The sequence below is a fragment of the Panthera tigris genome, chromosome A3, assembly GCF_018350195.1.
Source record: "Panthera tigris isolate Pti1 chromosome A3, P.tigris_Pti1_mat1.1, whole genome shotgun sequence".
NCBI classification, from domain to species: Eukaryota; Metazoa; Chordata; class Mammalia; order Carnivora; family Felidae; genus Panthera; species Panthera tigris.
The window spans coordinates 15,139,752-15,158,971 of NC_056662.1; the positions used below are offsets into that span (position 1 = coordinate 15,139,752).

At 43.9% G+C, this 19,220-nt stretch overlaps 1 protein-coding gene across 3 annotated transcripts; it reads left to right on the top strand.

The window, feature by feature from the left end:
* Positions 1-8,157: 8,157 nt before the first annotated feature.
* On the top strand, positions 8,158-15,707 carry WFDC11 (WAP four-disulfide core domain 11). Of its 3 annotated transcripts, none has more exons than XM_042980294.1 (4): positions 8,158-8,313; positions 13,842-13,988; positions 14,949-15,103; positions 15,595-15,707. In XM_042980294.1, exons 1-4 carry the CDS (start codon positions 8,166-8,168, stop codon positions 15,622-15,624), a joined length of 480 nt encoding a protein of 159 aa, XP_042836228.1. In that variant the 5' UTR covers positions 8,158-8,165; the 3' UTR covers positions 15,625-15,707. The 3 variants fall into 3 exon arrangements, with proteins under 3 accessions (XP_042836228.1, XP_007077884.2, XP_042836229.1); XM_007077822.3 differs by having other exon boundaries at positions 14,949-15,091; XM_042980295.1 differs by having other exon boundaries at positions 13,845-13,988.
* Positions 15,708-19,220: the final 3,513 nt, after the last annotated feature.

Here is a 19,220-nt window from a genome sequence, read left to right on the forward strand (position 1 = left end):
ATGTTTCTTTATTTTCTCTCCCATTGGCCCCTGCTCCCCCACCAGGGCCCCGAGGCCCAGCCTCATTGTTGATCTGCTCATTGAACCAGTGACGCCAGGGAAGAAACTGCTCATGTGTGGTACCTCCCAATGCTAACCAGAACACTCCTCAGCCTGGAGTCAGAAGGGCCAAGTTAAACATGAGGTGGGGTGGGGCTACACTCTGGGGCACAAAGTAGGAGGTCCCCAAGGAGGCTTCTTCTTAAATTTAATCCACCTCCATCCTGTTCTACCCATTCTCCTTGTGAGGTTCAGATTACCATATGTTTACAATATAGAAAACCAATCGCAGGGAGTTAAGTGACATGCTTGAGGCCAAAAGACAGTGAGAGGTCATGTTGTGGCTAGAGGACGATGTTCGTCTGGACTCCCTGTTTGCTCACTGCTCCTCCATTATTGTGAGAACATGGGTGTGGAAGTGAGTGCCTACACTATCGTCTCCCACCCCACCCTCCATCAATATGGCCCCTTTTGTGATGGGGCATGGAATGGGGTCCCAGGACCTGAGACTCCAATGTCTTCCATCAAATGAATGGTCCCCACCTTTCCCCAATCCTCCTCCTTATGGTCTCATTCTCTCTCTCTCTCTTTTAACCCAGAAAGAAGCCAGGTGGTAGGGAACAGGTGGTTCACGGTGATACTACTAAGGATTAATTGGCCACTAAGGGGTCAGTATGAGTGTTGCCCATGGTCTCATGGTGAATCAGTGGAATTCTGTGCAAGCAGAGCTCCTCTGAGGTTGTCTTGGGACTAAATCCAGGGACTAGGTCACATGTGCCCAAAGGGGACTCGGAGTCAAGTGTGAAGAACTCAGGCAGGTAGGCAGGGCTTGCTGGAGGCAGGTGTGCAGTGTTAAACTCCAGGGCAGTGCTTCCTGTGGGCATCAGTGAGGATTGCCCACAGAAGAAACCAGCATCTCTCAGGCCAGAGTCTACGGCCCACCTCAGAAGCATCCCAGGGCTCCTGGTATTGGAGGAGCTTCTCCACCTATCCTGGGAGCTGGGACTAGGAGACTGTAGGAAAGAGATCATGATCCATTAGCAGCACAGACATCATCAGATGTAGGTGGATGGTAAGGGCATACCCTGCAGCAGATCTTAGCGGGTGCTTCCTCAGACAACCTGACTCTGCAAGCATCTTCCCAGTGCTTGGCCATGCCCCCGAACACCCTGGGAGAGACTATTAAGAGAGGCAAAGCTACCTGCCAGGGCCCACATAGAGAATGACCTCCACGTCCATGACCAGTGTTCCCCACTATGTGGGTTCACCATGCTGCCAGCTGACCTATTCCTTGCCACCAGTGTGAACACCCCAGACCATGAAATCTACTGGAAGGATCTGGTTTTCTCCATTGTGATAACTCGTGTCTTGGCCTGTGTTCCCCAGAGCTCTCTGGACACTCCACATTGCCTCACTGGACCGAGAGGCCATACCTAGACTGCTTTGGCTGGGAGGAGTGCTTGCCTGGCCAGCACTGCAAGTTCTGTGGTATGGGACAACTGTGAGCCCCTGTGGTAGATCAAGTGGAGGAGTGGGGACCCCTGCAAGACCCTGAATCTCATGGAGGCAGAGGAGGAAGCGAATGTAAATTGTGCCATGGCTTGGGTCTCCAGAAAGCCAAGTCCCAGCTGAGGAGAATTGTTGATCAGGCTGGTCTGTCTGTGAGAAACAATGGCCTTGCAGTTGCCCTGGCTTCTGCACCGTTCTCTTCTCATGCCCCAGACATGCTTTAGCAAATTTTTTCTTCGCAAGTTCTCATCACGGTAATAAGAAGTAGCTTTCTCATATGCAGGGACTCAGCCACATGCCTTCACTATCTTAGTCAGGACTAAGTCATCTCCTTGGCCCTGTGACATGATAGAGGTTGAAGAGACTTTGATTACTTGATATCCCACAGGACATCATGCTGGTCTCTCAGGTCACTTACATTGTGCTAACTGACCATGGGGAAATAGTAGGTAGCCTACATGCTTTATTACGTGCATGCCAGAGGATAAGACTTTCTATCTGGTGTATTTTCAGAGATCCACTGGTCTAGGTCATATGGAGACATTCTCTTGAGACAGGAGACAACTTCCGGCACCTTGTATTGTTCACCATGAAGCAAGAGAAAATGCATGGTGGGCCTCTGGATTTTGGAGATGACAAATGTCACTTTTGGGCATTCTCTATTTCTTTGGGAAATATAAGGCTGCTAGTTTTTTAAATTTTTTTATTTTTTCAGAGTTTTTTTCTTATTTATTTATTTATTTATTTATTTATTTTTAACGTTTTATTTATTTTTGAGACAGGGAGAGACAGAGCATGCACAGGGGAGGGTCAGAGAGAGGGAGACACAGAATCTGAAACAGGCTCCAGGCTCTGAGCTGTCAGCACAGACCCCGACGCGGGGCTCGAACTCACGGACCGCGAGATCATGACCTGAGCCGAAGTCGGCCGCTTAACCAACTGAGCCACCCAGGCGCCCCCAGAGTTTTTTTCTTTTTTAAGTCCAAGTTAGTCAACATATAGTATAATAGTAATTTCAAGAATAGAACTTAGTGATTCATCACTTACATTTAACACCCAGTGCTCATCCCAACCAATGCCTCCTTAATGCCCATTGCCCGTTTAGCCCATCCCCCCACCCAACACCCCGCCAACAACCTTCAGTTTGTTCTCTGTATTTAAAAGTCTTTTATGGGGGCGCCTGGGTGGCGCAGTCGGTTGAGCGTCCGACTTTAGCCAGGTCATGATCTCACGGTCCGTGAGTTCGAGCCCCGTGTCAGGCTCTGGGCTGATGGCTCAGAGCCTGGAGCCTGTTTCCGATTCTGTGTCTCCCTCTCTCTCTGTCCCTCCCCCGTTCATGCTCTGTCTCTCTCTGTCCCAAAAATAAATAAACGTTGAAAAAAAAATAAAAGTCTCTTATGGTTTGTCTCTCTGTTTTTGTCTTATTTTTGCTTCCCTTCCCCTGTGTTCATCTGTTTTGTTTCTGAAATTCCACATATGAGTGAAATCATATGATACTGGTCTTTCTCTGACTGACTTATTTTGCTTAGCATAATACGCTCTAGTTCTATCCACATTGTTACAAATGGCAAGATTTCATTCTTTTTGATGGGCGAGCAATATTCCATTTATATGTACGTTACATCTTCTTTATCCATTCACCAGTCGGTGGGCATTTGGGCTCTTTCCATACTTTGGCTGTTGTCGATAGTGCTGCTGTAAACATTGGGGTGCAGGTGCCCCTTCGAAACAGCATTTTTGTATCCTTTGGATAAATACCTAGTAGTTCAATTGCTGGGTCATGGGGTAATTCTATTTTTAATTTTTTGAGGAACCTCCATACTGTTTTCCAGAGTGGCCGCACCAGTTTGCATTCCCACCAACAGTGCAAGAGGATTCCCCTTTCTCCACATCCTCGCCAACATCTGTTGTTGCCTGAGTTGTTAATGTTTGCCATTCTGACTGGTGTGAGGTGGTATCTCATTGTGGTTTTGATTTGTATTTCCCTGATGAAGAGTGATGTTGAGCATCTTTTTGTGTGTCCGTTAGCCATCTGGATGTCTTCTTTGGAAAAGTGTCTATTCATGCCTTTTAAGGCTGCTAGTTTTGAACAAGACCCAGATTAAGAAAAGATTCTGCAGCATGATCAGCGTATGTTGAAAGTTGCCTGCCAGTTGGGTCTTAGCACCTAGCCTATGCATTTTACTAAATGTGTCTCTGGTGGATTAAGATGCTGGATAGAACATTTGCATACTCAACTAGGAGAATCACAGAACACATACTTGGAGTATTGAGGTGAAGCCTTGTCCTCTTCTGTTGACAAGTGCTTTCCATTTGAGAAGCATCTCTTTACTTGCTAGTGGACCCCAGTAAAAAAACTGAATGCCTGACCATGGGACATTGAGTCACTTTGAAACTGGAATTATCCATCACAAATTGGGAGCTATCTGACCTATGAAGTCTTAAAATGGGATGTGTATAGAGGCAGTCCATTGTCAAATAGAAATGGTATAAATGAGACTGGGCTTGATCAGATAATTTCTTCTGGAAATGAGCAACCTATGTAATCAGGTATTTGGGCTCCAAAGACCCACTGATATCTCCTCTTGCTTCATTCTTGCCTGCTGCCACTAAGTCTCCGACAGGGGCTCCCCTTTCCACACATGCATTCCCTAAGAAGTGGTGTCTTTTAATATCTGCCTATTTGGGTCCCTTGTACTTTCAAATCCCTTCCTTATGGTTTCTTAGGAACCAGAGAGACCTGATCTACCAGATATCAGCCTTGTGTTCTAGGCTAAGCCCCCTGCTCATATCTCATTTCCATACCATCTGTGTATGTCTTTGCCATTAACCTAAAATATAAAACTGTCAGTTATTCTTTACCAGCAAGAATAGGTTAACTTGGGAATAGCAGAGAATTGCAAATCAGGGCTAACAAGCTTCAACAGAAGAATAGGAAAGTCCAGAGAAGAAAGGAGAGGAAGGTTCTTTTATAGAGGAAAGTGGGAATTAACAGGGAGTTCCAACTAGAATGGCTTTTCATTGGTTGTGATAGTCTCTTATTGGGTGGGCTATTGCCAGGGGAGGAGGAAAACCTTTCGTCTTGCTGTGACAACAAAGCTAAGGTACTATCCACTTTCTGGGAACATTTCCTGTTGGGTCAGCAATTGATAACAAGTAGTGTGGTAGGAGCACTCCCCCTGGTGGCCTCCCAACTCCATTTCAGTGAGGTTTCCCTTTATTAATTTTCACATTGCATCTATGTGGATGCCAACACTACTAATCCAAATCTGCTGGATATGAGTGTTTTATTTCTCTGCTCACAGATTGTTTGAAATTTGTAGCATTCTCTATTTCCTCATTAGGCTGTGGCTATGGGTTATAGATTGATTTATTTGCTTTCCTTGTTGAGCTGTATTTTTTTTTTTGTTTTGTTTTGTTTTTAGGAAAAAGATCTTATAACACCTGATGGGATGAACTCTATTCTTCCCATTCTTACATGTGAGTAAATGAAGTTTCAGAGAAATGAGACGACTTACCTAAAGTTTTTCAGTCAGCAAGTGGTGGAGGTGAGTTTCAAATCTGTCTGATGAACCTAAGGTCTGTGAGTATGACACTATACAACTGTGAACTTCCAATCAATAATACATTGGCTCCTCTGAATGACATTCTGGATCATCTATGGTTCAGGGTCAGGATGAGGGAAAATGGGTTGACCCATATTCTGTTGGTGCAAGTATAACCCAAACATTATGAAGGGAGAATTGGCAACATTTATGCACAGATTAAATTGTGTGTATTTTCATTTCTTCTCACATTGGCTTTCCCAAGGAATAAAGAAATGCTCAAGGATTTAGTTATAAGAATGTAACTAATAATAGTGAAATGATTGCTTAAAATAGGGAAAAAATGGAACAACCAAGATGTCAATAACTGGTGATTAATTGGCAGACCAATCCCTTAATCAATGAAGTTGTAGAAAATATTTAAGACTATGGGAAAATATTCATTATAAATGTTAAATTTTAAAATAGTCACAGGATTTTCCACTATAATTTTTCTACTTTTATTGTGATAAAATACACATAAATCTAACCATTTTTCTTTTTTTTAATTTTCTTTTTTATTTTTTTAAAATTTACATCCAAATTAGCATATAGGGCAACAATGATTTCAGGAGTAGATTCCTTAGTGCCCCTTACCCATTTAGCCCATCCCCCTCCCACAACCCATCCAGTAACCCTCTGTTTGTTATCCATATTTAAGAGTCTGTTATGTTTGTCCCCCTCACTGTTTTTACATTATTTTTACTTCCCTTCCCTTGTGTTCATCTGTTCTGTGTCTTAACGTCCTCATATGAGTGAAGTCATATGATACTTGTCTTTCTCTGACTAATTTCACTTAGCATAATACCCTCTAGTTCCATCCATGTAGTTGCAAATGGCAAGATTTCATTCTTTTTGATTGCCGAGTAATACTCCATCGTATACATATACCACATCTTCTTTATCCATTCATCAGTTGATGGACATTTTGGCTCTTTCCATACTTTGGCTATTGTTGATAGCGCTGCTATAAACATTGGGGTGCATGCGCCCCTTCGAAACAGCACACCTGTATCCCTTGGATAAATACCTAGTAGTGCTATTGCTGGGTTGTAGGGTAGTTATATTTTTAACTTTTTGGGGAACCTCCATACTATTTTCCAGAGTGGCTGCACCAGCTTGCATTCCCACCAACAATGCAAAAGAGATCCTCTTTCTCTGCATCCTCACCAACATCTGTTATTGCCTGAGTTGTTAATGTTAGCCATTCTGACAGGTGTAAGGTGGTATCTCATTGTGGTTTTGATTTGTATTTCCCTGGTGAGGAGTGAAGTTGAGCATTTTTTCATGTGTCGGTTGGCCATCTGGATGTCTTCTTGGAGAAGTGTCTATTCATGTCTTTTGCCCATTTTTTTCACTGGATTATTTGTTTTTTGGGTGTTGAGTTTGAGAATTTCTTTAAAGATTTTGAATACTAACCCTTTATCTGATATGTCATTTGCAAATATTTTTTCCCATTCCGTTGGTTGCCTTTTAGTTTTGCTGCTTGTTTCCTTTGCTGTGCAGAAGTTTTTTATTTTGATGAGGTCTCAGTAGTTCATTTTTGCTTTTGTTTCCCTTGCCTCTGGAGATGCGTTGAGTAAGATGTTGCTGCGGCCAAGATCAAAGAGGTTTTTGCCTGCTTTCTCCTCGAGGATTTTGATGGATTCCTGTCTTACATTTAGGTCTTTCATCCATTTTGAATTTATTTTTGTGTATGCTGTAAGAAAAGTGGTCCAGGTTCATTTTTCTGCATGTTGCTGCCCAGTTTTCCCAGCACCACTTGCTGAAGAGACTGTCTTTATTCCATTGGATATTCTTTCCTGCTTTGTCAAAGATTAGTTGGCCATACATCTGTGGGTCCATTTCTGGGTTCTCTATTCTGTTCCATTGATCTGAGTGTCTGTTTTTGTGCCAGTACCATACTGTCTTGATGATTACAGCTTTGTGATACAGCTTGAAGTCTGGGATTGTGATGCCTACTGCTTTGGTTTTCTTTTTCAAGATTGCTTTGGCTATTTGGGGTCTTTTCTGGTTCCATACAAATTTTAGGATCGTTTGTTCCAGCCCTGTGAAGAATGCTGGTGTTATTTTGAAAGGTATTGCATTGAATATGTAGATTGTTTTGGTTAGTATTGACATTTTAACAATATTTGTTCTTCCTATCCAGAAGCATGGAATCTTTTTCCATTTTTTTGTGTCTTCTTCAATTTCTTTCATAAGCTTTCTATAGTCTTCAGTGTAGAAAAAATTAAAGAAAAATATTTTTAATAGAAATTGAAAATAAAAATAAATTTTTTTCCCTTTCTGTATTCAAGAAAAAGAAATGAAACGACAAAGGGGAAAAAAAAGTGAATAGATGGACCTGCGAGCAGACTGAAATACGATTGAAATTACTTCGTTTTCCCCTAGAAGTCAAACAATGAAGCGCTTTATTGTCTGTAAGCTAAGCAGGTGGAGAGATTTGTGTTCCTGAAGAGCGAGGTTGGCCCAGTGGGTGGGGCTTAGCGTAATGGCTCCGTTCTCCACTAGATGGCGCTGCTCAGCTTACTGGTGTGAATTGTTGTGGCGCCTGTAGGTGTGTACACGCATGCGCGGGAGCAGTGAAAATGGCGTCACCCAGCTACCCAGTCTCTAGTGTTGTAACTCTGTTCTGCCGGACCCCCAATTGCACACCGGTCCTTTGTCTCCAGCTTCCATCCACTCCCCGCTTTTACACAGTCCTGACCAAGTCCCAGGCAGCACCTCTCTCCTGAGTTTTCTCTCAGATGTGGCCGTGTTTCCCGACCCCTTACTTCTGAAGGGCTGCGGCTTTGACCCATCCTGCCCCTCTGCGAAAGGGTCTCACCGAGCAGTGGCCGGGTGCCGGCGGCACCCAGGAACGTTGGCGGGACCGTGCTGCTGCCGAAGCCCAGAGACCGCGGCCGGGTGCCAGCCCGCCCCAGAAAGAGTTCACGCGATCGTGTAGCAGCAGCGCTTCAGGGATTATGGAAAATCACAACACGCGTCTGGCACCAGGCTTCACCCCCAGCCACCTTGTTCCAGCACCAGCGAATGTGGTTGTTCCCCCCGGGTCCACTGGGGCACACAGCCTCTACCAGATGTCCTCCAGAGAGGGAAACCGACTCTCCCCTGTGGCCCGAAGACCCCCGGACTTTGCTCTGCTCCTGGGGATTCACCCTTCTCACCAGAGCACCGCCAGGTATCGAGCTGCAGAGTTTCAGACTCTGTGCCCGCGCTCCCCCCGTTTATAGTCTTAATGGAATTTAAACCCTCTCCTTTCTCTTTTCTTCCTTTTTAGTTCAGTCCCTGCAGGGGCGCCTGGGTGGCGCAGTTGGTTGAGCGTCCGACTTCAACCAGGTCACGATCTCGTGGTCTGTGAGTTCGGGCCCCGTGTCAGGCTCTGGGCTGATGGCTCGGAGCCTGGAGCCTGTTTCCGATTCTGTGTCTCCCTCTCTCTCTCTGCCCCTCCCCCGTTCATGCTCTGTCTCTCTCTGTCCCAAAAATAAATAAAAAACGTTGAAAAAAAAAATTAGTTCAGTCCCTGCAGCTGTTTCCACTTTTCCACTTTCTCTCCAGCTGCTTTTGGGGGGGGTGCTTTCCCACATTCTCCCCGCCCCCCATCTCCATCCTCTCTCCACAAGCAAAAAACAGCTCCCTGCCCTCAGCGGCTTCTCTCTCCCCCAGTTCATCCCTCTGCGCCGCATACCTGCTGAGTTCTGTGGTTCAGGTTGTGCAGATTGTTGTGTTAATCCTCAATTCAGTTTTCTAGGTGTGCAGAATGGTTTAGTGTTGATCTGGTTGTATTTCATGGATGCGAGACACACAAAAAACCTTCCATGGTGTTCCCAGGTTTTTTATATATGGCTTTAATTATGTTGAGGTGGTGTTCTATTCCTAGTTTGTTTTTATTATGAAAGGCTGTTGAGATTTGTTGAGTGATTTTTCTGCATCAGTTGAGATGATCATGTGTTTTTTTCCCTTCCATTCTTTTAATGTGGTATATTATGTCGATCATTTTTCATATATTAAAGTATTCTTGCATTTCAGGAATAAATTTAACTTGATCGTGAGTGATGTATAATCCTTTTAGTACACTGCTTAATTCAGTCTGATATTATTTTGTTGAGGTCCAGAACTTCTCTTTGGTGGAGGTTTTTGCTGAGATTTTTGATTCAGTTTTTCAAATTAGTTATAGGTAAGGGACCTGGGTGGCTCAGTCGGTTGAGCATATGACTTCGGCTCAGGTCATGATCTTGAGGTTCGTGAATTTGAGCCCTGTGTTGGGCTCCGTGCTGACAGCTCAGAGCCTGGAGCCTGCTTTGGATTCTGTGTCTCCCTCTCTCTCTGCCCCTCCCTCACTCGTGCTCAGTCTCTCTCTCTCAAGAGAAACTGGGGACTTGACCATCTGGCATACATGGCTCTAGACTCACTTCCTTTTAAATCTTGTACCTGGCACTTACTAGCTGTGTGGCCTTGGGCAAGTTGCTTAACTCTTCTGTGCCTCAGTTTCTGTATCTGTAAAATAAGAATAATAGTAGTACTAAACTCATAGTGTCATTGAAAGTATGTATTAATTAATACATGTTACATATCTGACACATAGTAAATTTGCTCTTAAACTGAATGATTCTCAACACTTCATTGGGCGAGTGTTTCATTTGTTTATTTAACAAACAAACATAGACTCTATGCCAGACTTTGGCTCTAAGTGCTTAACACATAATCACTCCTGGAGCCTTCACAACAACCTTATTGGTTGGAAAGTGCTATTATTATCCCCATTAGCAAATGAGGAAATTAGTGTGCAGAGAAGATTAGTGACTTGCCCAAGTAAGTGGAAGCTAGGATTTGGATCCAGATAAAGTCTGTGTGTGTGTGTGTGTGTGTGTGTGTGTGTGTACAAATGTATGTATTTATGAGAGTGGGCACAAGTAAGCGAGGGAGAGAGAGAGAGAGAGAGAGAGAGAAGTGGAGCTCACCCAAAGAGGGGCTTAAGTCTGTGTTTTAAATTTCTATGTTATGTGGACTTTTGCAAGCTCTCTTGGCAGACCTCTCTCTTCTCATCAGCACAAAAGTCACAAGACATTGGTGATAAAGTAATGTAGGCTGATCCTAGCAATGGAGAAATTAATATCAAAGATGGATGGGGCTTTATAAAAATCTTCACATAGATGCTACAGAAAATTAGATACATAGATCCTCTCCCACCTCCACAATCACCCAGCCTTCCAGAAATGTGTGTGTTGGTGGAGTGCAGGAGGCTCCTGCAATTCCACAGTGATCTGCTTCTGTCTATGCTACCTGCAGCAAAAAGAAAGGAAAAAAGAAAGTACCACTTGAATAGGAATTCAGTCATAATGTTCTAAATGTACCCAACTTATGGCTTGGGGCAGAACTCCCAGATCTGTCACAGCCAGAACGATAATTACATTCTGAGTGTTTGAAATCTATTCTGCTCATCGTTGCCCTGTGCAGGGGCTCTGGCATTCCCAGAGACCAGGAGGAAGAGCCACCAGTCAAATAGCTACCAGCTTCCAACTCGAACATCTTCAGAGGTAGGTAGAGGTCAGAGTCTTGGGGCTAGAATTGGGAACTTGCAAACACTTTTGTTTGTGGTTTGGTTGGATGAGTTCCCTGTCTAAATCATGCCTCCAGATCACGCCAACCCTATCCCTATATGGAAGAAATTATTGTCCTTTTTGTTCAAATGGAGAAACTAAGAGAGAGAAAGATGACGTGGATAGACACTGTGTCCCTTCATGCATGCTACCCTGACAAGGATACTATGTATTGATTATGTAATATTCCCACTGAGCATGTATAACCTGAGTCTAATCATAAGAAATTTCAGACAAAGCCCAAAATGAGGAATGTTCAACTAAAAGAAAAGTTTGGCTCTGTTATTCAAAAATTTCAGTGTTGTATAAGACAAAGGACATTACTGGGTGAATTTGTAAAATGGAATACTGATAGTAGCTTAGATAAGTGTATAAAAGTATATTTTGTCAATGTTAAATTTAATGAAATTGATAATTGTACTATGATCACTCACCAGAACTAATTCCAAATAGGTCAAATAGTTAAAAAAAAAAAAAGACCACAATAAAGTCAATGAGATCAATGTTTACTCTTCTGGAGAAGAAAAGAGAGTCTGAGCTTAATAATCACAATAGCGGCCATTTATTTTGTGCATTCCATGTGCCAGACCCTATGCGTGGTACTTTCTATACTCAACATTTGCAGTGTGGATTATAATATCACCTCCATGTTACAGGTAGGGAAACTGAGGCTCTGAGAAGTTAGGTGGTAGGCCAATTTCAAAGTTTCAATTAAGCTCAATGCGTTGGGGTCAGGTTTCAAGCCCAGGTCTCTCTGATTCCAATGCGCATGTTTTGTTCTCTGTCTTATATGATATTGACAGTCTTCAGTGTGGTAACAAGTGGGAGGGAATTTCCCTTTTATGGTGAGACAAGATGAGCATCCTATTTGCAGAATAAACCAATTTTAATGGAGAAGAAAACTGGCAACAACTATGTAGGGTTCGTAATAGGCAGTACCCTTTACTCAGGACTTCTGGAGCTAGACATTTGTGCTCTGAAGCTAATACTGGATTTAACTGAATTTCAGTTGCAATATTCCTACTGACACTTTTTCCTAATGCAGAGAAATTTTCAGATATTACAAATTTTCAGATACCTTATGATCAATGGGGAAGTATGAATGCTATATGTAACTAGAATATTGGGAAAATATTCACAGAGAGTGTTATTGATAGTATGGTGAAAAGCTTGTCTTTTGTCTCATTTAAATTTATTTATAAAAGCTACTTTTTTTTCCCTACCTCCCTGTGAGACCCTGGGTGTAGAACTTGACTTTTCTAGACTTTAGAATATATAAAAAGAGTCTGAGCCCATGCAATAGTCAAAATACTAAAATTGAAATTGTGGCTTCCCCCACACCAAGAAACCTGCAACTGGGGAAGAGAGTGGACAGTTTCCTCTTCTCCTGCAGCTGGCTAAGTGCCATTTTGGAGATGGGAGGAGGGAGAGGAGGAGAGGGGGTCAGGATGGTTCTTTCTGGCAGGGAGGATTGTACCTTTGTGCTTTGTGCTTTCTGGGCTTAGTATTGCTTAAAGTTTACTCTATTGTGGGTGGTTTCAAGGGTTCTTTGAGTTTTCCCCCCACCCCAACTGATGCAAGTTTCTCACCTGTGGTTCTCTTGATATGGCGGAATCTACCTCCTTTCTGATACCTTTCCCAGGCCCTAGGCATCTGGCTACTCACTTTCTACTTCTTTATGCTGAGGTCCCCTGGCCTTCCCAGGCAGCCCGCCTGACATGAAGCTAGTGCAAACCTACACTGGCTTTCTTCCATATGTTGCCTTATCAAATGCCATAGCACAAGCTGTAGTCTCTTGCTTGTGGCCATAGGTCATTTCAGCCAGTGTCCTACCCTTTGTTTCTCTGTTGTGACTCAGACACCTGCTACTGTGTCTCCACAAAACCTTGGGGGTGCATAAAAAGCTCTATGGGAGGTATTCTCAAAGCCTTTCTGGTGACTTGGAATTAAAACAGCACAGCAGTTGGGGCACCTGGGTGACTCCCTCAGTTAAGTGTCTGACTCTTGATTTCAGATCAGGTCATGATCTCACGGTTCTTTTTTTTTTTTTTTTTTTTTTTTTTTTTAATTTTTTTTTTCAACGTTTTTAATTTATTTTTGGGACAGAGAGAGACAGAGCATGAACGGGGGAGGGGCAGAGAGAGAGGGAGACACAGAATCGGAAACAGGCTCCAGGCTCCGAGCCATCAGCCCAGAGCCTGACGCGGGGCTCGAACTCACGGACCGCGAGATCGTGACCTGGCTGAAGTCGGACGCTTAACCGACTGCGCCACCCAGGCGCCCCTCACGGTTCTTGATTTTGAGCCCTGCATTGGGCTCTGTGCTGACAGTGCGAAGCCTGCTTAAGATTCTCTCTCCTTCCCTTTCTCTCTCTGCCCCCTCATCTCTCTCTCTCTTTCTCTCAAGGTAAATCAACTTTAAAAAAGAAAATAAAAGAGCACAGCATTCTTTAAAAATGAGAGAGAAAAATGGCCCAAGAGTGGTTGGTGACTCTTAAAACTCTGACTTTTTTAAAGGTAGAAAATGACTAGGAATTTGACATATTTTTTTGCAGGTGATTTTTGAGCACATCTTCTTGAAAGTACAAGTTGATTGGTCTCACATGCTCACTTTAGGGTCTCTCTGAAGGTCTTGGCCAAAACTTTAATTTTAATACCAAGATATATAAATAAATAACATATACATATATATCATATATATCATATATCATATATATATAAATAAAAAGTCAAGCCAGATAGCCTGATTTCAGCTTTATGTGCACATATAAAGGAATAACATACACCAATATAGTGGGGTTACTAGAAATATTTCATTGTCTTCTTTGCATTTTTTTATGTTTTAAGAATTTTGTAAGCTGGATCTAAATTATCTTCTAATCAGGGGAAGGCAGCACATTTTTAAAAACACATTTTCAAAATAATTTTTTTTTTTTGCAAAAGGAAGGCATGAAATGTGAGATGGAGAGAAACCTTTTAGCAAAGCCAATGTTCAGTGTGCCTTTTGCCGAGTGGGTAGAGGCAAGGAGGAATGAGTAGACAAAGAATAAAGAAATTCTATGAGCACGTCTTCTTGCTTCACAACTCTGTTTATACTTCTTGGTCTCCAGCAGCAACTGGAAAGGGGAAAAACATCCTGACAGTATATATTCAGACACATACGGTCAGCATCATGAAGCTCTGGACGCCTCAACCCATGACATTCCTCTGTATGGTGCTACCGTCTGTGCTGGGAGTGATAAAAGAAAAACACAACTGTAGGTGACTAGGCCGGGCTGGGGAGTCAAAGGGGCGGGGGGTACTCTGCTTGTTCCTGGATAAGTGAAGGGGTATTGTGTCTGGCACATCTGACTCAGGACTCAGGACCTTCCCTGGAACACCTAGTGGAGATTCAGAGACTTTCTTACGCACAGAGTCCAAGAAGTGTCCAAGTTGAGGTCCTTTGATGCTTCCTCTCCAACCTTGAACCTGGCAATGGGTACCTGTCACCTTTTATGTACATTCCATATGTTATGAGGATATAATATTTTCCCATGTCAGGCTACCACAACTTTTTGTACTTCCAGAAGCTCTGTGTCTTAGCTTGTGTGTACTTTAATGAGTCCCATATGGGGCTTTCTTAATATATACACTTAGTTTCAGTGGCAGGATCTTTCTGAATATGAAAAGATAGAGAAGAGACATGAGATGGGGCCCTAGTGGGGCAAAGTTGGGGGCCATGTGATGAGAAAATGGAATCAGTCGAGGGTACCAAGAAAATTGAGTGAGAGAGAGAATTTGGTGAGAAGCTGTTCTTAAAGGTGGAGTCAGCAAGGAAGAGAAGAAAAAGAGAAAGAATCTGTTCCCTACTCTCCCTGGTCTGGCTTCCCACACTAGGAATTAAGTATGGTAATAAGGCTAGAGGCTACCTTGGGCCCCTCCTATTACAGAAATGTAGATTTTATAGGATGACACATGAACATGGGGAGTATGAGGAGTCCTGTCTCCAGGATGCTTGATGAGGGCCCAGAGGTCTGTGGGAGCAGAGAAGGCAGAGATCTGTGAAGACACAATGAGGAAGCTCAGCAGGGGGATTTTCTCATAAGGCAGATGGATAGTCAGGTGGGGCTTGGTGGGGCTTTGATTCTAGGAGGGGCCGTTAAGCTCATGAAGGACTTCTCTTCCCACCTTGGCTATGTAGCCCCTGTGAGCCTCTTCCCATCTCATCTCAATTACAGGGGCTGAAATGTTACTTGAGGAGTGCTGGGGACAGCCAAATGTCCTTGAATGCACCAAGAAGTGTTCTGGAACCTTTAAATGTATAAACAAAAATCACACATGCTGCTGGACCTATTGTGGAAACATCTGCTGGAAAAATAAAGTGAGTTGGGAGGTGTGTTTGGGCATGGATCTTCACTGATTCTCAGATGCTGTTATTCATAAACAGAAGGCCGAAGCACCCTAAATCCTAGGCACAAAAATAGTGGAAGACAATGTACCCTAAACCTGGACAGCAGTTCACCGGCAAATAAACCAAGATACCAGGCTGGGGCATATTGTTCATTATATAATCAATGCCTATGTTGTTCTCATTATATTGCTCAATGGTTTGCTCTTTTCCTGATTTTTGTCCAAATTTCTAACCATTGTCTCTAGAGTCAGACCTTTCTATGAGCCCTTTTGGCTCAGCCAGGCCCCAAATCTCTATGTTTCTCTGTTCAATGAACCAAACCCACCTCCCCACCTCAGAAGTGGACTTTTTCTTGTTACAAAAAGTACTCCTGTCCCAGGGTCTGCCATAGATGGGTAATATTAAGCTTGGGAATGAATGATTGTTCCTCAGAGTTCCCTAACCTCTGAGTATATAACCTTTCTGTCTTACAGGAAATCTTTGAAAGACGTCTAAAACCCTAATCTCCCAGCTGGACACCAGTCTGTTCTCACTGAGGGCTGGGCAGGAGCAAATCCTTGACAAATAAACTCATTTATCAACAGTGGCTTTTAGCTTTTTCAACTCCATTTCACTACTTTTTTTTTTAACTTTATTTTTTATTTTTAAAAATTTACATCCAAATTAGTTAGCATATAGTGAAGCAATGATTTCAGGAGTAGATTCCTTAATGCCCCTTACCCATTTAGCCCACCGCCCCAACAGATCTCAATGCCTGGCCTCCCTGGGCCCTCTCCATTGTCTGCAGCCAGGAACCTGTATCCCTTGTAAGTCATGGCTTGGGTGAAGCTACCCCCCATAGAATCTACACTCTGAGAACTCAGCAAAGTCTGAGACATCCCGCAGACCCTCTCACTCCCCAGGATTTGCAGGGTCCAGAGAAGAAGATGACCTGTCACTTGTCCCCCTCTCTCCTGTGCCTGTCACTGTGTCCAGGACCCCTGCCCCTTCCCAGAAAATACCACTTGCACTATTTCCCTTCCGCTGCCACCATCCTGGTCCCTCTGATGAGAACTTCGACTTGACACCCCAAAACTTACTTTCCCAGGGCCCTTTCTTTCTGTACCCATTCCCATCAATATTACTGGATGTTTACAGGTCACAGAAGTACAGAAATCCAAGAATAGTTGTTTGGTTTCCCCAAGTGATTCTCAGCCCTGATGTACCTTTCACTACTGAGTGTACTGTTTAGTGTCTGGGTACTTGGGATGGAGAGTCAAAAGACATAGTTTCCCCCTCCACTCCCATCAGTGTTCCTGGTGCTGCGTAAAGGGGCCAGAGGGCTATCGTTTGGGAAGACCCAGAATCTTCATAGTGCTGTGGTCAGAGTGATGAGGGACCATAAGGCAGGCTGAGGGCCAAGCACAAGCTAGCATCACCCCCCACCCCCAGGTGGGATATGAGATATTCCTCAGACACTCCTAACTGCACAAGTACAAAGGAAAGGACAGAAAACAAATGACTAACTGATAGAGATCACAGTCATACAGGACATGAGTCTCCATCAGTTTACAAATATCTTAGTAAATTAAAATTTAAATAAATTTTAAAAATTTAGCAAATTTATCAATAGCCTAGTCTCTAGAAACCTATGGACTCAGTTTCCTGGAGTCCCTACTATCACCCTTCCCTCCATAGTGATGTGGGGAAGGATTAAAGGCAAGAAGGAAATGGCAGGTAAAATTAAATTTCTTTATAACCTGCAGCCCATCGACAAGTACTTGAGGCAAATATAGAGTAGTACATTTCTCCAGGAACATTTGTCCTAGAGGGCCCTACCGCCTTAATGCTTTGCTAGAGGGAAAAACAACCTTAGCTTGACAATAGCTAGGCTTCCAGTAATCTGTGAGTCTTTAGCTTATGAAAGTCTCTTTGGAAACTTCCCTTTTGACTTTACCTCCCCCAAGTCCATGGTTCTACACAACCCCAGTGAAGCTCTTCCTGCCCACTGGTCCTGTTCCCGTGCTTTAATAAAATCACCTTTTTGCACCAAAGACATCTTCAAGAATTCTTTCTTGGCTGTCAGCTCCAGACCCCACGAACCCCACCATCACCCCAAAACCTCATCAAGAGCAGAATGTGCTAGGGGCGCCTGGGTGGCTCAGTCGGTTAAGCGGCCGGCTTCGCCCAGGTCATGATCTCGCGGTCCGTGAGTTCGAGCCCCGCGTCGGGCTCTGTGCTGACAGCTCAGAGCCTGGAGCCTGTTTCAGATTCTGTGTCTCCCTCTCTCTGACCCTCCCCCATTCATGCTTTGTCTCTCTCTGTCTCAAAAATAAATAAACGCTAAAAAAAAAAAAAAAGCAGAATGTGCTGAAAGGGTCCAATTCCCAGGTCTCCCTCAGAAGGGACACAGCCCCTCCTGGCTCCCTTCCCTCCCCACCCCCTTAGTCCATCACCTATTCTGCATCCTGTTCAGTTTATGGTGCCCTCCCTGGGCCTGTAGCAGCAGCACAGAGAGGAGAAGGATGGGCAGCAGAGCCTGGGTTGGCATGACTCTGGCCAGAGAGGAGAGTTCTCAGTCTGCCACAGGCTTCTCTGGAGAGCTGGGTGGTTATCCTGGGCCCTTCCTGCTTCCACTGGCTGCTCAAGGGGCCTTTTCCCCCATCCCCTATGCCTGTACCTGACCATGGCCTGTTCTCTGGGACTTGGGCTTCTGCAGACAAGTCCTCCTCTCACGTGACTAAACCCCTCCCTTGCAAACAATTATTTTCTACTTTAATTATAGTGCCTTAGAGCTCAGAGTTATCCAAAGCACAAAGACTCAGGGGCTCAGGGCTGGGCTTTGTTTTGACCCTTAGGGATAAGAAGGACTTGGAACTGGAACTGGATTGAGTGAGGGTGGTTATTCCTTCATGACAAAAGAGGTAGAGAAGAACAAAAGGTTAGGGACCCTCAAAGGAAGGATCAGGGAAGGAAAGCATTTTCCTCTTGGATATCCAGGATATTACAGGGGAGGAAAGCAATTTTTCCTCTACCCTTCTGGGTTCTTGTTTGAACCCCCCCCCCCGCAGTAAAAGACAGATTAGCAGGAGAAAAACAAACTGAATTTTCCTAACATGTATACCTCCAATATACATGGGAGAGACCAGGAAAACTGAGTAACTTCCCCAAGTGGCCCAAATGATCTCCTCAAAACCTGCTTCAGCTGAAGACAAAAGATGTGGAAAGGAAGGGGAAGACCAGTTATGGGAAGTCACCAGGAAAGGCACTAAGAACAAAGGTATGGTTGTTATGCAGATTTCTGCTACAGGCTCCATTGATAAAGAGTTTCTAGGGGTTGAAAGTCACCCTTCTTTTCCACTTAACAGAGAGGAGGACACGTTTACAAATGGAGACTTTCCTCATACGTGTAAATGTTTCTTATGAGGGGGAGCAAACTTTGCCAACCCAGGATCTGCCTCTATGGCATATTGATTATTTTACGCTGGTTATTTTTAAGAACTAGCAGACACAGGTGAAACTCTGAAAACTGAATAGAAGTTACCATTTTGTAAGAGATTGTTTAATGTAATCCCGGGCCATTGAGAGATGGAAGGGAGAGAAGATGTGTTGCTTCAATTTGGAGTTTTGACTTTCTTATTTCCAGACACCTTCTATTTCCCTCCCTTTGAACATCTGAAGGAATTTTGTTCAGTTCATCTGGAGTATTCCAAAAAAGGAAATAACTTTAAGGGAGACAGTTCCTTGACAGTCCGAATATCAGAACTGTATACTTTTTGTCTCCTCCTTCTCTTTCTACTTGAGTGCCCATGTAGTAGGAGAGTAGAGCCAAAGAATGCATGCCCAGCTGTAGATAGTACGTCCTAGTCATCCTGTAAGTAGTTGCTTTTCCTCTGAGGGGGCTCCAGAATTCCTCAGCCTCTGCACCAGCTTGTCTGGTCTCCAGGGCCATACACAGCAGCACCGGGGACTTCACTTCACCATCATGGAGGCACTTCAATTCCTCCCGGATTAGGAGCCCATTTCCTAGATCCCTCCTCTCCCTTTTTCTTGAGGACCTCGTTTTGGTAACATACACTGCACAGGAGCTTCCTGAGAGAGCATGTGAGAAAGAAGTAAA

Bases quoted from the DNA above. Each gene is read 5' to 3' on its own strand.
- WFDC11 (XM_042980294.1), top strand. From the start codon at position 8,166: ATGTGGTTGTTCCCCCCGGGTCCACTGGGGCACACAGCCTCTACCAGA. The intron at 8,314-13,841 runs GTATCGAGCTGC...CTTGGTCTCCAG, and splicing joins TCTCACCAGAGCACCGCCAG to CAGCAACTGGAAAGGGGAAA. The intron at 13,989-14,948 runs GTAGGTGACTAG...TCTCAATTACAG, and splicing joins GATAAAAGAAAAACACAACT to GGGCTGAAATGTTACTTGAG.